Below are 13,739 nucleotides of genomic sequence, written 5' to 3'. Positions count from 1 at the left end.
CTTCCTTTTCCTCATGTACACAAGACGTACGTCTTTATTTATTTATCATATCCACCATCATGACCTAGCATAACGTCATACCCCCCGTTGGCAAGCCACGCGAGAGAGCATTTTTGCATTATGAATTTTGGGGGAATGCTGAATAGCGAGCGGGCGAGCCGTTGTGTTTATTTCTTTTTCTTCCAGCATGGCGTAGGAGAGAAGACTACTGAACCCCGAGTAGTCAGGTTCTGTGAGGGAAAAGAGTAGGGGGTATGAGAAGAAGGAGGAGCTTGTAGATATCACCATCGAATCTCAAGACAATGTTTAATAAAACTCACATCACGATGCCTTCTTTGCTCGCTAGGGGGCTGCAACTCCCTTGTCTCCGTGCATCCATTTTACTCGTGACATGCTTACGTTGGCCTATGGCTGTAAATTACCTGTTTACGAAGCCTGCTGGGTAGTCAGAATGAATCAATATAGTTGCGATGCATTTGTCTTATCCACGAGGCTGCTTAACTTATCTAAACAGTGGGAGGATTCAACCCCCCACGGCACCTTCAGTCTTCCCAGCGTCCTCCGCCACCAAACCAAGTAACCCCCACACCCACGAGCAGCATGGCGTCGGGGGATGGGGGGTTGGTTTTCATTGCTGCTGCTACTATCATCCTCCCCCCCTTGGATAAGACAAATGCCCAGCAATGGACTTTCTTTCCGTTTCTGGAATTAAACTTCCATGTTGATCCAATAAGGAAGACGAGGGAGGCCACATGCGAATCATGACTAAGCGCGTTTCCCGAGCTGCTGCGATGACAGGAGCTTGTACGTGCCAACGAATGGTGCTCAATGCTTCCCGTCTTCCTCGGGTCCCTGGTCCCTTCCTTGCTCGCTCCGAGGAAATCTTTGTTACCGCACTAGCAACTGTCTAACTTCGGATTCTCTCTGGTATGGTCTTTCGCCGACCACGCCTCTCGCTAGTCTGCCGAATTGCAAGAGACGTGGAGAAGTTACGCGTATACGCGAAACTTTGAATCACCTGGCAGCAAGGGTAGTTCAGCAAGGATAGAAAAACACTTGCGCGTAATAAGCCAGAGTTGCATCCGTTTTGACTATTGTTTAATCTGACAGCCGGCGCAGCTTTGTCACATACGACGACGGCATGAATGACAAGCTCCCCCACTCCCTGGTCCTGATGTGACGAGTCCGTTCCGCTCCGGGAACCCGCCTAGCCCGCCTTCCGTCGCGCCCGCGGGACCGGGTACATGAACGGACTTGTCACAAGCGAGATGATCTGATAGCGAACGGATAACAGAGAACACACTCACACCCACGCACGCACATACATCGATAGATAGGCAGCTTCCGACAAACACTCCATTTGCACGTGGGGTGGAAATTCGCGGTCCTTCTGTTCTCACGCCCACGGCCACCCTTATCAACTGCTCTTAGTCTTTTGAAGATGCATGTAGGCGGCCAAGTAGGAGAGGGCACCGAACACCTCGACTCGGCATTCAACTCTAGTTTCCTCCAGCATCTTCGTGCTTGGCTTAGACCAGGTCGTTCTCTTGTTGACCAATCACCGAAGGGCCCATGACCCCGCACAGGAGGTTCGTATAGGCAACAAGTCCCCCTGTAGAGCGAAAAGATCCAATCAAGGAGACAGCAATGGGATAACCGTACAACTCTATCAGAGAGAACCCGCAGGATTTTCCGACGGGTGGTAGTGAGTTGTGTAACTAACACCAAAGCAGATAAGTACCTAGCTTGACCGATCCCTTAGCCGATGCAGCAGCAACATCATTATCACTAGTGGATAGGAGAATGCTTTGAGCCGGTGAGCGAATAACATGCCGGGATGGGAGAAACCCGGCCGTGGGGGTGGACGGGTGCCCGCGACGTTGACCTTGACTCTACTTTGAGTTGGCCACCACGTGCGTGACATGTTTCGAGAGATTATAGCAGTAGTATCTATACACCCAGTGTGCGAGTGCAAGTGCATCGGCCGATTCCTGTGTGCTTATTCCCGCAGCTGATCTATCGCTCTGCATGAGACAAGGTAGTTCACCATCTTCTTGGCATTCTGCGTGGAAGGAACAATCCGCGGCGTTGGCCGTTTGTCGCAATCCATGATGTCGTTCTATGAACAATCGGGCGGTGTCGATGGTGAAGACGGTAAGCAGTCTAGGCGCCTCATTATTTCTCATGTGCAATATACATCTGCTGATGGGCGGTAAACCAAATAGCACGCCGGTAGTCTTTCTCAATGTAGGTGCAGCTAGATGCCCCTGTTCTCCGTATGCGGCTTGGAGAATAGCTTTGTGCTGCTGCTGGTGATGATGATGCTGATAATGGTAATGATAATGGGCAAATCGTGCTGTGTATGAGTTTGTCGACTTGCGAACAATTGGGGTATATGTATTCGGAATAGGGGGTGACTAGCATGCTGTGTAGAGAAGACTTTACTCGCGCCTCCAAACAGGTACAGGAATTTTTTCTTCTGCCTGCGCAGTAACCATCTTACAGAAAAAGATAAGCACCGAAACCCCATGCCCCATTAACTCCCATTTGAGAGCGCATGGCTTGCATGCGCTGGAGAATTCAAGCCCAAAGTGCCTTCCAAAAAAATCCTAGCCACATAATTGTAGCAAACAAAAGATTCCCGGTGAGTTCCATGTAGTCGTGAGAAGTCCAGGAGTCTGTCTGTCTCTCTATATCTGGGAGAGGGCGCGAAGATTTCCGAATGAAAGGCATGCATATTCAATGAAGCCGTTTTGCGATGTAACTGTGCGGAAATGCAATGGGTATGATTGCTAGCACCGGGTCGCCCATGCTTCTTTGCAGATATAAATGTCCTGTAGTTGTCTCGTGTCTCGTATCAGTAGCTTGACCCGAGACTGGTTACTCGTACCCAGTTGATATTATGCATTCGACTCGGGTCAGAGTCTAACCAGCAGCAGTGACTTGGCTGCCTATAAGCTGTCGTCTGGCAATATCACAGAACGACACAACGCGGACGATGCGGATCCTTATCACGCGTCTTTCGCTGTTTCCTTTGTCCTTGTAGTACTTGTAGGAATAGGGGTCAAATCTGTCACTATCCTCGGGATATGTCTCACTAGCATCGTCTCTCCGCAGCATCTGGCGGCAGAGGTCAACGAACACCTCGTCCACGTTGGCTACCCCTGGTCAGCATGTACATACAGGCTTATCCTCCGACAAGGGGTCGCTAGACTCACTTTTGGTTCTCGCACTGGATTCGTAGTAGGGAACACCCCAGCGCTGTGAGATGGAGAAGCCCTTGGTGCGAGGCACCGACCGTTGGTCCTCAAGGTCGGCCTTGTTGCCGCAGATGACAATGGGAACCTTTTCGTCGTCTTTGATGCGTATGATCTCGTCACGTAGACCAGCTAGCTCGGCGAGGGAAGACGCCGAAGTTATGCTGAAGACAAGCAGGAACCCCTGGCCGGTCTTCATGTACAGATCTCTCATGGCAACTGTGACCAGTCAGCAGGACGTTCCTCCGCAAGTGAAGATTATGCTGGACAAGGAGTACGAACCAAACTGCTCCGTCCCCGCAGTGTCCAGGCTTTTGTCTCGAGTCAGTATGGTGGGGCCAATGAATCAATTCGATAATGTATTTCTTACATCTCCAGTACCACCGGCCGGCTCTGTTGGGAGGAATTGTTAGTCTTGTCCGCATGATTCGAGTGGGAAACGCAGAGCCAGGCCAGGCCAGGCCAGGCCTTCCGCTACTTACATCGACGTTGACTTGTGTGCGATACGAGTCCTCGATAGTTGGGTCGTAACTCTCGATCCATTCGTTGTGCACGAACTGAGCTATTCAAAGGGGAAATAGTCAGATAATCCATCGGGTTTCTTGGCTCATCGCGTCGCATTGACATTGCATTGCATTGCATTGCATCGCGATTTCATCCCATTCATTGCCCATTCCCGCCATCGCTTCCATCCCGTCTCGTCGCACGTGAATGAATGGATGAATGCCAGAAAACCCTCCACACACGTGATGGTGGGGTAGTCCTCAAGACTTGCGACTCGGACGCAATTGGCTGAAAAGAGTCAGAAGAATGGCTTACCAGTAAGACAGCTTTTGCCCACACCACCTAAATTAGACGAATCCCATGTTAGATTGTGACATAAAACGGGGGGAGGAGGAAAAACAGAGACAGGGCTGGCTGGCTGGCCCAGAGTAAAAGCAAAGAAGGGGGGACAAAAAAAGACTTGCCTGCTCCGAGTACGACAACGTGGAACTCGCGGCTAATAGCAGAAAATAGGGAAGATGTCAGCTGTTGGGTAACCTCGCAAAAAGCCGCCTATGCTTGGGGGAGACAAACGCCGGTTGGTAGCGACTTGGTCGAGGCGCCATGGTGACTCGACTCGGCTCAACTCGACTTGATCAACAAATGGACTGCGAGCTCATAGAACGGATCTCCAATCCAGTCCAATCCTCTCCAAGGGTTTGTCGTTCAACCGAGAAGAGAACCCCCTCCCTATCGGCCTACCCGCCAATATCGGCCGCTTTCGTAGCAACCGACCAAGTCGGAGACGGGGGACGATGTCGAGAGTGAGTGCACGTATGCGTGTGCGTGCGCGCAGAATATGGGCTGGCTGGCCAGGTCTTAAATGGCAAGAATGCGTGGAGCGGTGCAGGCCTTCTACAATGAAAAGGCTGGGTATAGGGAAAGGAAGTTCGTTGTCGCCAAGATTGCGGTCTGGAAAGCCCCGGACGCGTTCGGCTAGCCGAGAATTGTTGGGTTGCAGGTGCTGAAGGGTATATATAATAGTTCAGATCGAACAATGGACCCGGACCCCGAAAAAAGAGGCCAAACAGAGCCTGGTACTGCGTGGCTCAGATTCCTTGATCGACCGACGGACGGCGCCGTTTTTAAGGCGGTTGGTACGGAGACAAGTCAGCAGGGTCTTGCGGCCTGAAGTGGTGAGCTGCGGTTACGTGAACGATCTGCCGAATGATACAGGAATTGGCCTGGGCGAGTGATTGATTCAGATAGAGGGATCTGGTTATATGTAGGGAATTTATAAACGAGGGATGTGAGATATAAGGATGGGGACGAAATATAATCTACAAAGAATTGAACCGCGGAATAAGTCCGTGTCAGTCAGTCAGTCAGTCAGTCAGTCAATCAATCAATCAATCAATCAGTCGGTCGGTCAACCCAATCACTCCCAGATTCAAGTTGAGAGCGAATAATCAACCAAGTATAGCCAGGAACGGAATCTCAAGAGAAAATTGAAGTGGGTGGGAAAAGAGGAATCGGTAGTCGGGGGCCGGTATTATATCACAGGGCGAGGAGGGCGAGGGCGAAGGACCAGAGACCAGTTGCAACACAACACAAACAGGCTGCTTGCTATTGCTGCTGCTAGGTAGGCTTTTGGGCTTTGGGCCTTGGGGGGGTGAGGAGTCGCTAACAGCCCCCTCCCCCCCCCGGTGGCCATTGATTTGGTCAATCTGTCTCCTTCCCATCAATGTACTTAGCCTCTGTACATAGTCAATGACCGTCATGACCTGTCTTGACTCGAATTGACCGAGACGGCCTTTGTTCCCCTTCTTGGCCTATCAAGACCGAATCTGATCTTTCGTTCCCATTCCCTTATTATTATTATTAGTCTTTTCGGCAGTGGCTCTCTCGCCCAGGGGGTGCAGGGGGAGATGTACAAGTCCGCTCGTCGCAGTAAGAGAGAAAGGTACCTGCGCATTTTACTGTGCCGTAGTAACTAACCCGTCCTACCGAAACATTTCAATCGACCCTAGCAAGCACCAGTAGCGACCTTAGCTCTTAGCACCTTGCACCTAGCCCAACCAGACCCAACCAGACAGAACTGGGGACGGCACCCAAGACAGCCAGGTACTCCGATCAGTCCATCCATCATCCATCCTCCATCCTCCATCCTCACACCGTCCCTTTGCTTTCTGCCTCGATACGGGATTTGACAGGTCAAATCTGAGCTGTTTTCTCTTGCGGCGACACTCTACCGGTTTTGTCCTGTCCTGTTTCGTTTTGTTTTCTCCATCCAGCATGTATGTGGTGTAGTACATACAGTACATGGCGCCCTCCTATACATGCCCATCCATCCTATCGGTCGGTGGATTTGCCATGCCGTCATAACTAATGTTCCGATTTGTTTGTACTACCATGACTTGAACCGGACTGGACCAACCACAACCAACTACCTTCACGAATAGGCACTACTACCTTCCCCAAACTTGCTGCACAAGCAAGCAGGCAACCCTACACACTGGTTGCGCTACTCCGTACTATCTCTACGCATTATTCACACATGGCACATGGCCTCTAGAGCATACATTTAGCAAGCAAGCGGACGAGCAAGCGCCGCCGCCACCGTCGCCCGCTACAAAGACTAGCCATACTTTTCCCACTGCCCCTACATTGACACATCTTGCGCAACTTGTTGTGGCCACCTCCAGCGTCTGGTCTGGGCTCGTCGTGTCTCGTTTGGCGTTGTCCTCACCCTGCAACACGTCCACCCGCGCCCGCGCCGCGCCCGCACAAACCTGGGGATACACACAAAAGAGGCAAACGGAAAAGGGGTGACGGAGCAAGTATCCAAAGAAGGTCTGCAGACTTGGGATATGGGCGAGTCAGAATTGCAGGTCCTGCGTCCTTCTTTGCACCAGACCGGTTGCCCATGCAGCGCCGGCGGTTCGTGCCATTCCTGACTCGTCCGTGCCCTGCAGCCTTCCAGCCCGCTCAGCCAGCGGCGGACCCAATCATGGCTTTTTGCACTGAGGATCGAGTGCAATCCTTACCTTTGCATGGCACATGGCTGTCAGAGGCATGTTCAAAAGAGTCCGAAAGTGATTCCTGCAATAGGCAAGTGGCCCCCGCCGGAAGTTCGCATGGGGGAGAGGACTCGGCCCTCCCGTCGTGATCCAGTCAGGTAAGAATGCAATACAGACAGAGGGAGAAAAGAGGGCTGATGGAGTTGTGAATCGCCAAACGGCCTTGCGCACTGCAGCGTAACCTTGCACATGCATTGAGCTGCACAGCTCGCAAGACCAAGCAGATGGAGAACAGGCTCTATCACGTTTTCCGCTGCCTGCATGCCTCGTGTGTGCCTCCTTCACATACATGCACACATGAAAGCGGTGGTAAGTGGTTCAGAAATAAACAAAGAGAATACTGGCATAAATACGGATGCTGAGTATGCAGTTATGTATGTATACAGAAGGTATACCTATGTATATCCAACTCGGAATACGCAAAGTCGGTTGCTTTTGGCTTTTGGAGGGGCAGAACAAACAAGGTAGATCGACACACACTGAAGACTTTTAGGCCCCGCCAGTCTGGATTGGCCCTCTACAGTAGTTTACTTCACCAAATACGGTCGACGCTCCCGGAACCAATGCGCAGCAACAGACATCGAACAAAGAACAGCGTCGGCCACCCCTGGAAAGGCTCGTATACGTCGTGTTCGTCACCTGACGGATAGCAGCTGCAGGCGTCACTTGCAGCCGACTGATTGCCTGTTATATACATAACAAGTCCATCCCTTTATAAGCCCAGGGATAGGAACAACGACGACGACACGAACTGGCTGGCTAGGTCCGACACGCGAAGACAAGCCATACATGATGTATTCCAGCTGCCAAGAGCTCCACCCCAGTGGGCGGCACACCAAAGCTGACAAGTAGTAACAGACAGGTCTCTCTTCTAAGCCCACCCTGTCTCCTCGTGCCTCGGGACCCGTCAAGCGACTTAAGCTGCATAAGGATGGCAGGGCAGGAGGCAGAGAGCCGGGACGGCGTACCAGCTCCCCGGAGGTTTTAGCTTCGTGGAGCGACATGTGCATGGCACACAGCCTATCCACTTGGAAGGATGTATGCCATGTTTTTTCTTGAGGTACCCGTCTCTAGCCTCTCGGTCCCAAGCCTGTATACATTGGATGCCGTGCCGTGTGTAGATGAGCTCGTCATCGCCGCCTTCTCCGTCTTGATGTCATTGTCCGCCGTTTCACTTCACGCAACTCTGGCAGCTATTACGAACTGCTCCTCAGAAAGTTGGGATGGCGTCATATCGGAAACAACCATAGCCCGCCCCCAGGAGCCGCACATCTTGGTTCCTGTCTCAGAGGCCGCCCCTCTGCGGTGTCCATTGGGCCTCTCTTGGTATCGCATGTTGCGCCTTGGCTTGTTTAGTAAGTTTTATCTCCCTCGTCGTATTACGCTGCCGTCGAAAATGCCTACCAACTACCAACTGGCCTGGGAGTTATTACTGTGCAAACCACCACAACCATCAACCCCCACATTGTGTCGCGACCCTAAGTTGAGATCTCGAATCTGTCCCGGGCCAACTCTACCACCACCCACCCCTGGTGCCACGTGGTAGCTATTAGTATCTATATATTCACCCTAGCCCAAACAAACATTCGGGGAACTGAGACACACGCCCCTACACCACATTGATCCTGCTCATGTGAAAATAACAACCACACGAGAATAAACTTGAGGGCCAAAATAAAAGAATCATTTCCTCTGGCTGGTCGGGTTGTACCTCTGTTTCTACAATTGTGGCACGCTCGGTCCGTAATTGCGCGGCCCAGCACATCTTGATACTCCATCAGTAGGTGATGTTCCCTCGAGGGAAGAAACGGTTAACATGGCAAACCTTACAGCTGTTTGCTATCCCCCACGGCTATTTTTAGCGATGTCCAACGGAACCGATCCGCGTTGCCCTTGCCTTAGCCGACGCAAGAGTTTCCCAAATGAGAAGATGTTAAGACTTCCGAACTCTCCTTCGTACCCGGCGCCACTTTGCTTAATCAAGAGCCCCAAAGGCTACTTGGTAATGCGGATCTCATGTTGGTGTCCGAGGGGCTGGTTCCGTGGCCTTCCGCCCCTTACATACGCACACACTCATGAGACGATGCGGTTACTGATGGGAGAAAGAGCCGCCTCAGAATCTGCATGCAAAATGGTTGCTAGTCCTGCTGCTGCTCGCTCCTTCGCCCACCACGACATTGCTTTTACTATTCGTTCTTCACAATGCAGATGAACAATGAGAGGCGGACGAGTAGAGGGAATGTACCGAAAGATCGCAATCGGGCATTGGGTGCGTATATGGAGTACAGTAGTCCGCACTGACTGATATACTCTTGTGTGTGTAAGTGGGTACGTATACTGTTATGTCTGTGGTCGACCAGATAGATAACTGGCTATAGTTCGATTTTCATCATTCAACTGCGGGATTGACCCAAAGACAAGAGTATATCACTTCTCGCACTCCAGTGCACATAGCTCCTCCCTCTGGCCCTCGTGACCCCTAAGCTATCTGACTAACCGTAGGGCGTGCAATATAATAGAACGGGATAACACGTCGGCAGTGTATGGCCTTTTGCGGCCGACGTATTAGTGCTGTGCATACGTCTTTGCCCTTGGCCTACGGAGGGAGAGAGGGGGGCTGCCAGCCGAAGCCAACCAAATACGACTGGCTTTTCCCCCTCTGCCTCATTTTCCGGTCCGCCCATAATGGATAATTGGATGGGATGATACTATTATGAGTACAGACAACCTTTTCAAGCTTGAGTTACTGGGCTTCAGGTATCGTCCCGTACTGAGCAGGGGCAATAAGCAGAGACAGAGAAAGACCACAAGTGTTTGCATGTACATACCAGATATGCCAGACAGAACGAGCGATTATTAGTTTACTGTCCCATACAGTACATGATCCAGTAGGCGGGCCGGGGGTTATGCGGTAAGTGTGGTAGCCCCCAAGCATTCAGTAACTATTAGGAAAGAAACCCAACGACCCCTCCGAAACGCAACCTGGAATGCAACTGAAGGCTAGCAAGGGGGCCGGAACAAAATGCCTTATCATATGGCATCTCCGTGGCGCCCTACGGATTGCACAGACGATGGTTCGTTCTTGGTGTGATACCCAACAATCTCGTCGGTGGATATCTTGGTATGTAATGGCCCCCCTTTTTGGCGGATCTTTCAGAAATGAGCTCATGCGGGTTTTCGGTATCCCCGGGTAGAAAGCAGAACGCATTCCAAATCTTTTCCTTGTAGACGAAGCCAAACAAGAAACGTACGGTAAACACTCCGTTAGGGTGATGGAAATGCTATAGTCGGGACGTTGTATGGCTTGGTGGGCTGGGTACTACGGGCGGTGAGAAACATTCAGTGGGCACTTGTACTTGCACCCCTACAGAAACAGGACCATGTGAGGGCGACGATTGGCGCGCTCCAGTTATATCTCACTGGTCCTCAAGGCCGATAGGGGTGCGATGGGGGGTCTCCTTGACTTTGAAACTTATTCCGCGAGGTCGGAAATAAGGAGGGAAAAGAGAAAGGCAGGCTTCATTACTTCAATTCGATGCTGTCTATGTACTTGGTATCTGCATATCCTCTCTCCAGATACTGGTAGTAGCTACAGCTTCGAGGACGCAGCAGAATCCAGAGCTTGTGTCTTGGCCTTGTATATCTTGACCAGCTGCCGCACGCCCAGGTCCATCATGACATCCTCGGAGCCGCCGGGGATCCTGGCGCCGGGGACCTCGCGGTAGATCATCTCGGCGAGCGCGCCCTGGCCGCTGCGGGTGTAGCCGTTGCCCCCGAAGAGCAGGACGGCGGTGTCGGCGCACTCCTTGAGCACGATGCCGGCCTGGGCCTTGAGCATGGCCGTGAGGCCGCCGAGCTCGCGGTCCGCGTCCTCCTTGGGCATGCGCGTCATCTGGTACGCGAACTGCTCGACCCAGGCCCACTGGCTCTCGAGCAGGGCGCCCGCTTTGGCGAGCCGGTGCCGCACCACGGGCTGGTCCATGAGCGGCTTCCCGAAGGCCTCGCGCTTGAGCACGTACTCGAAGGCTGCGGCCAGGGCCACGCGCGACGTCCGCGTCGCCCCCACGGCGATGGACAGGCGCTCGTGGTTGAAGTTGGTCATGATGTACCGCATCCCCATCCCCTCGGTCCCGATTAGATTCTCGACGGGCACCCGCACGTCGTCCAGCTCAATGTACGTCGTCCCCGCCGAGATTTGCCCGGCTACCTTCAGACGCCGCATCGAGACGCCGGGGTAGTCCTTCAATGGCACCACCATCAAGGAGAGGCCTGCGGGGCCAGAGCCCTCGGGCCCTGTGCGAACGGCCATGCTGGCGTAGTCGGTCCAAATGCCATTGGTGATCCTGTAAGTGAATGCTGTTAGCCTCGGACATGGTTTGCAAGTGTGCATCAACCCAGCCGGCTAGAGAAAAACCATACCACTTCTTGGTGCCATTGATGATGTAATGCTTCCCATCCTTACTCTTAACGGCCGTCGTCGTGATATTGGCGACATCGCTGCCAGCGTCAGGCTCGGTGATGGCGATGCAGCTCCGCTTCTGGCCGCGCAACAGCTCCGGCAAGAAGCGCTCCTGGAGTTCCTTACTGCCGAACTTGATGATGGGCGGGACGCCAAAGGCCATACCGGTGGTCAGACTACCGGGAGGGCCCGCGAGGCCACTGCGGGCCATCTCGTCAGCGTAGATGACGGCGTGCAGGTAGTCAAAATCCTCCACGGGAAGCCCGCCCAGCAGCTCGTGGAAGCCCAGCCGCTTCAGCCAGGCCACGGGGAGGGGCGCCGGCAGCGCGGGGATCAGCATGCCGGCCGCGGCGAACTCGTCGAAGACGTGCGCGGGCACCGTCTCGGCCCGCTCCCACTCCTCGGCGTGCGCCAGCAGGTGCTTCTCGATGAAGGCCCGGATGGCGGCCTGCCACTTGCGGTGGGTTTCCTGGTAGATGGGCGTGGGCAGGCCCATGAGCCACGGCGGCTCGCTGAAGGGGGATTGCGGCGCCCATGGTGAGCGTGGGCGGGAGCGGGAGCGTGGGCGTAAGCGTGTGGGCGGTGGTGCCGTGGGCTATGGTTGTTTGCTGTGATTGGAAGATGGTCGTGTGCAAGTATGGCTTCAAATCAAGTCGGCTACGAGATACAGAGTTGTTCCAGAATGATATGTGTATGGTAGGCTTAGAAGACGTCACACCGCGTACAGACCGTGTGCAGCCAAGCGGTCTACCCTCTACAGCAGATGGACTTACATGCGGGGGAAACCGAGGTTCAAAGTTGGGGATGCTGAAGACTGCATGGGGTTGGAGTGGGAGGTCGATCTGGGGTTCAAAAATTGGGGAAAACAACCTGCAACCCGCCCCAGATCTATGCAGGTGCCGAGGTACTCGCTCAGATCTGCGACTTCACTTCACTTCTCCCTTCCATTTCGCACACCTATAGACGTGTAGGACAATATGTTCCAGGACAACGGGTCCCCCATAAGACTTCTCTTTGCCGGCTCCAAGCCCTGGCAGCCGCATCGGGCAAACAGCTCTTGTCTTGATCTCGGTGGACCCGATACTTGCCATTTCTGCCCGGTGTCCCATGATGGTATATCGCATCGCGGGGCCTCGTTTGGGAGACAGGCCCTCCACCAGACTTTTTACGAGAAACACATAGACAAGGTTTCTCGGCGCTGCCTTCAAACGTGCCCTCCTCCGTCACTGTTCTCTCGGTGTAACCCGGGGATAGTCACAATGCCATTCGGGCCCGTCAGCATGTCAGCAAGACCCATGGCTGGAGTATGGGCTGTACTCGCGGATAGGGCTTCCAAGCACGATCAAATATCAACTTTCGGTGCTACCGGCTCTGGAGGGGATCGAAGAATGTATCTTGAATTGGAAGGAAGTTTCATGTTGAAGAACAATCCCCACTGTCGGCCGGAACTGTCTACCCATCTCGTGTTCCTCGTTCTCACCTTACCCATTCCTGCATCACGAGGTAAGTCCATGTGGGTATCACAGATCTTCCTAATGTGGACGAACTATAGTGTATAGCGTGATATCGCAGACTGTGACTGTGGTGTGTCAGCCCCCATATGTGACGAGTGCCTCCAGGTGTCAACGCTTTGATAAGTCAATAGGTGAACATATTCTCGGAGAGGTCCTAGCCACACCCCCTCTTTCGTTCACCCGTGACCTCCGCTACACGCAAGGCCTTTGCTTATGCCGTGTGGGCATAATCGCACCGTCTCGGCAACCATATGATATCCATGTATCTGTAGCGCAAAGAAAGATAATCACGACAGCCTTGAGGGCGAAGGGTGCGTGCAGGGGCAACAATCGATCGTCTTTCTTCGTATCCAAAACTCCCCAGCTGAGAAGCAGCGATAGAGTCGACGTGACTTGCCATTCAACGACCGATGATAACTGTGACGCCTGCTAAAGTGCAGAAACACCTCATGGGACCAGATATCCTTGAAGACCGGCAGCCAGTGTGAGTAGCTCGCCAACCAAGCTGCCTCCGCAGTCAAAACGCCGCAATCTTCCGGCCTAGAGTTGCAGTTCCCCGGAGGTTTCAGCGAGTTAGGGTGAACTCTTTTGATTCATAAGTCAAGCCTGGGTGCTTCACTGACGAGGCCTGGCCAGGGGACCTTGTGGCACCCCCATCCGCTCTAGTCAACCCGGCCAGAACCAAGAAGAGAAAAGGAAAAGGTGAATGAAAAGAACGAATCTCTTTCATCCGCTCACCAACACATGGACGGAGGCGGGGGAGCTAGCTCCATCACAATGTCTCAAGACGACGGCTGGCTCTCCGCTGGTTGAGACAACACCAACGAAGGATGCTGCTGCTGGGCCTCGGAGAGTTTCAACGCTCGTCCTGTTTGTTGGCAGTGTGATGATCAGTTATCATTCTTGTAGGTACAGTCCCTAGCTGGCTAAGTGCCAACCTGTCTTG

General features: G+C 53.2%; 2 protein-coding genes across 2 annotated transcripts; both read right to left on the bottom strand.

Annotated features, from left to right (window-relative positions):
* Positions 1 to 2,925: 2,925 nt before the first annotated feature.
* On the bottom strand, positions 2,926 to 4,366 carry PG998_012515 (ras family-domain-containing protein; the record flags this gene model as incomplete). Its single annotated transcript, XM_066879331.1, has 4 exons — positions 2,926 to 3,158; positions 3,219 to 3,476; positions 3,736 to 3,819; positions 4,351 to 4,366. 4 exons carry the CDS (start codon positions 4,364 to 4,366, stop codon positions 2,926 to 2,928), a joined length of 591 nt encoding a protein of 196 aa, XP_066725715.1.
* A 6,043-nt stretch (positions 4,367 to 10,409) lies between these two features.
* Positions 10,410 to 12,099, bottom strand: PG998_012514 (uncharacterized protein; the record flags this gene model as incomplete). The annotated part of the gene is made up of 3 exons (XM_066879330.1): positions 10,410 to 11,163; positions 11,240 to 11,791; positions 12,053 to 12,099. 3 exons carry the CDS (start codon positions 12,097 to 12,099, stop codon positions 10,410 to 10,412), a joined length of 1,353 nt encoding a protein of 450 aa, XP_066725714.1.
* Between the last annotated feature and the right edge of the window lie 1,640 nt (positions 12,100 to 13,739).

The sequence above is a fragment of the Apiospora kogelbergensis genome (genome assembly GCF_038363985.1).
Source record: "Apiospora kogelbergensis strain CBS 113332 chromosome Unknown utg000008l_segment0_segment0, whole genome shotgun sequence".
Taxonomy (NCBI): domain Eukaryota; kingdom Fungi; phylum Ascomycota; class Sordariomycetes; order Amphisphaeriales; family Apiosporaceae; genus Apiospora; species Apiospora kogelbergensis.
The sequence above is the reverse complement of the archived record's forward strand: the minus strand, read 5'-3'. Positions and strand labels throughout refer to the sequence as shown.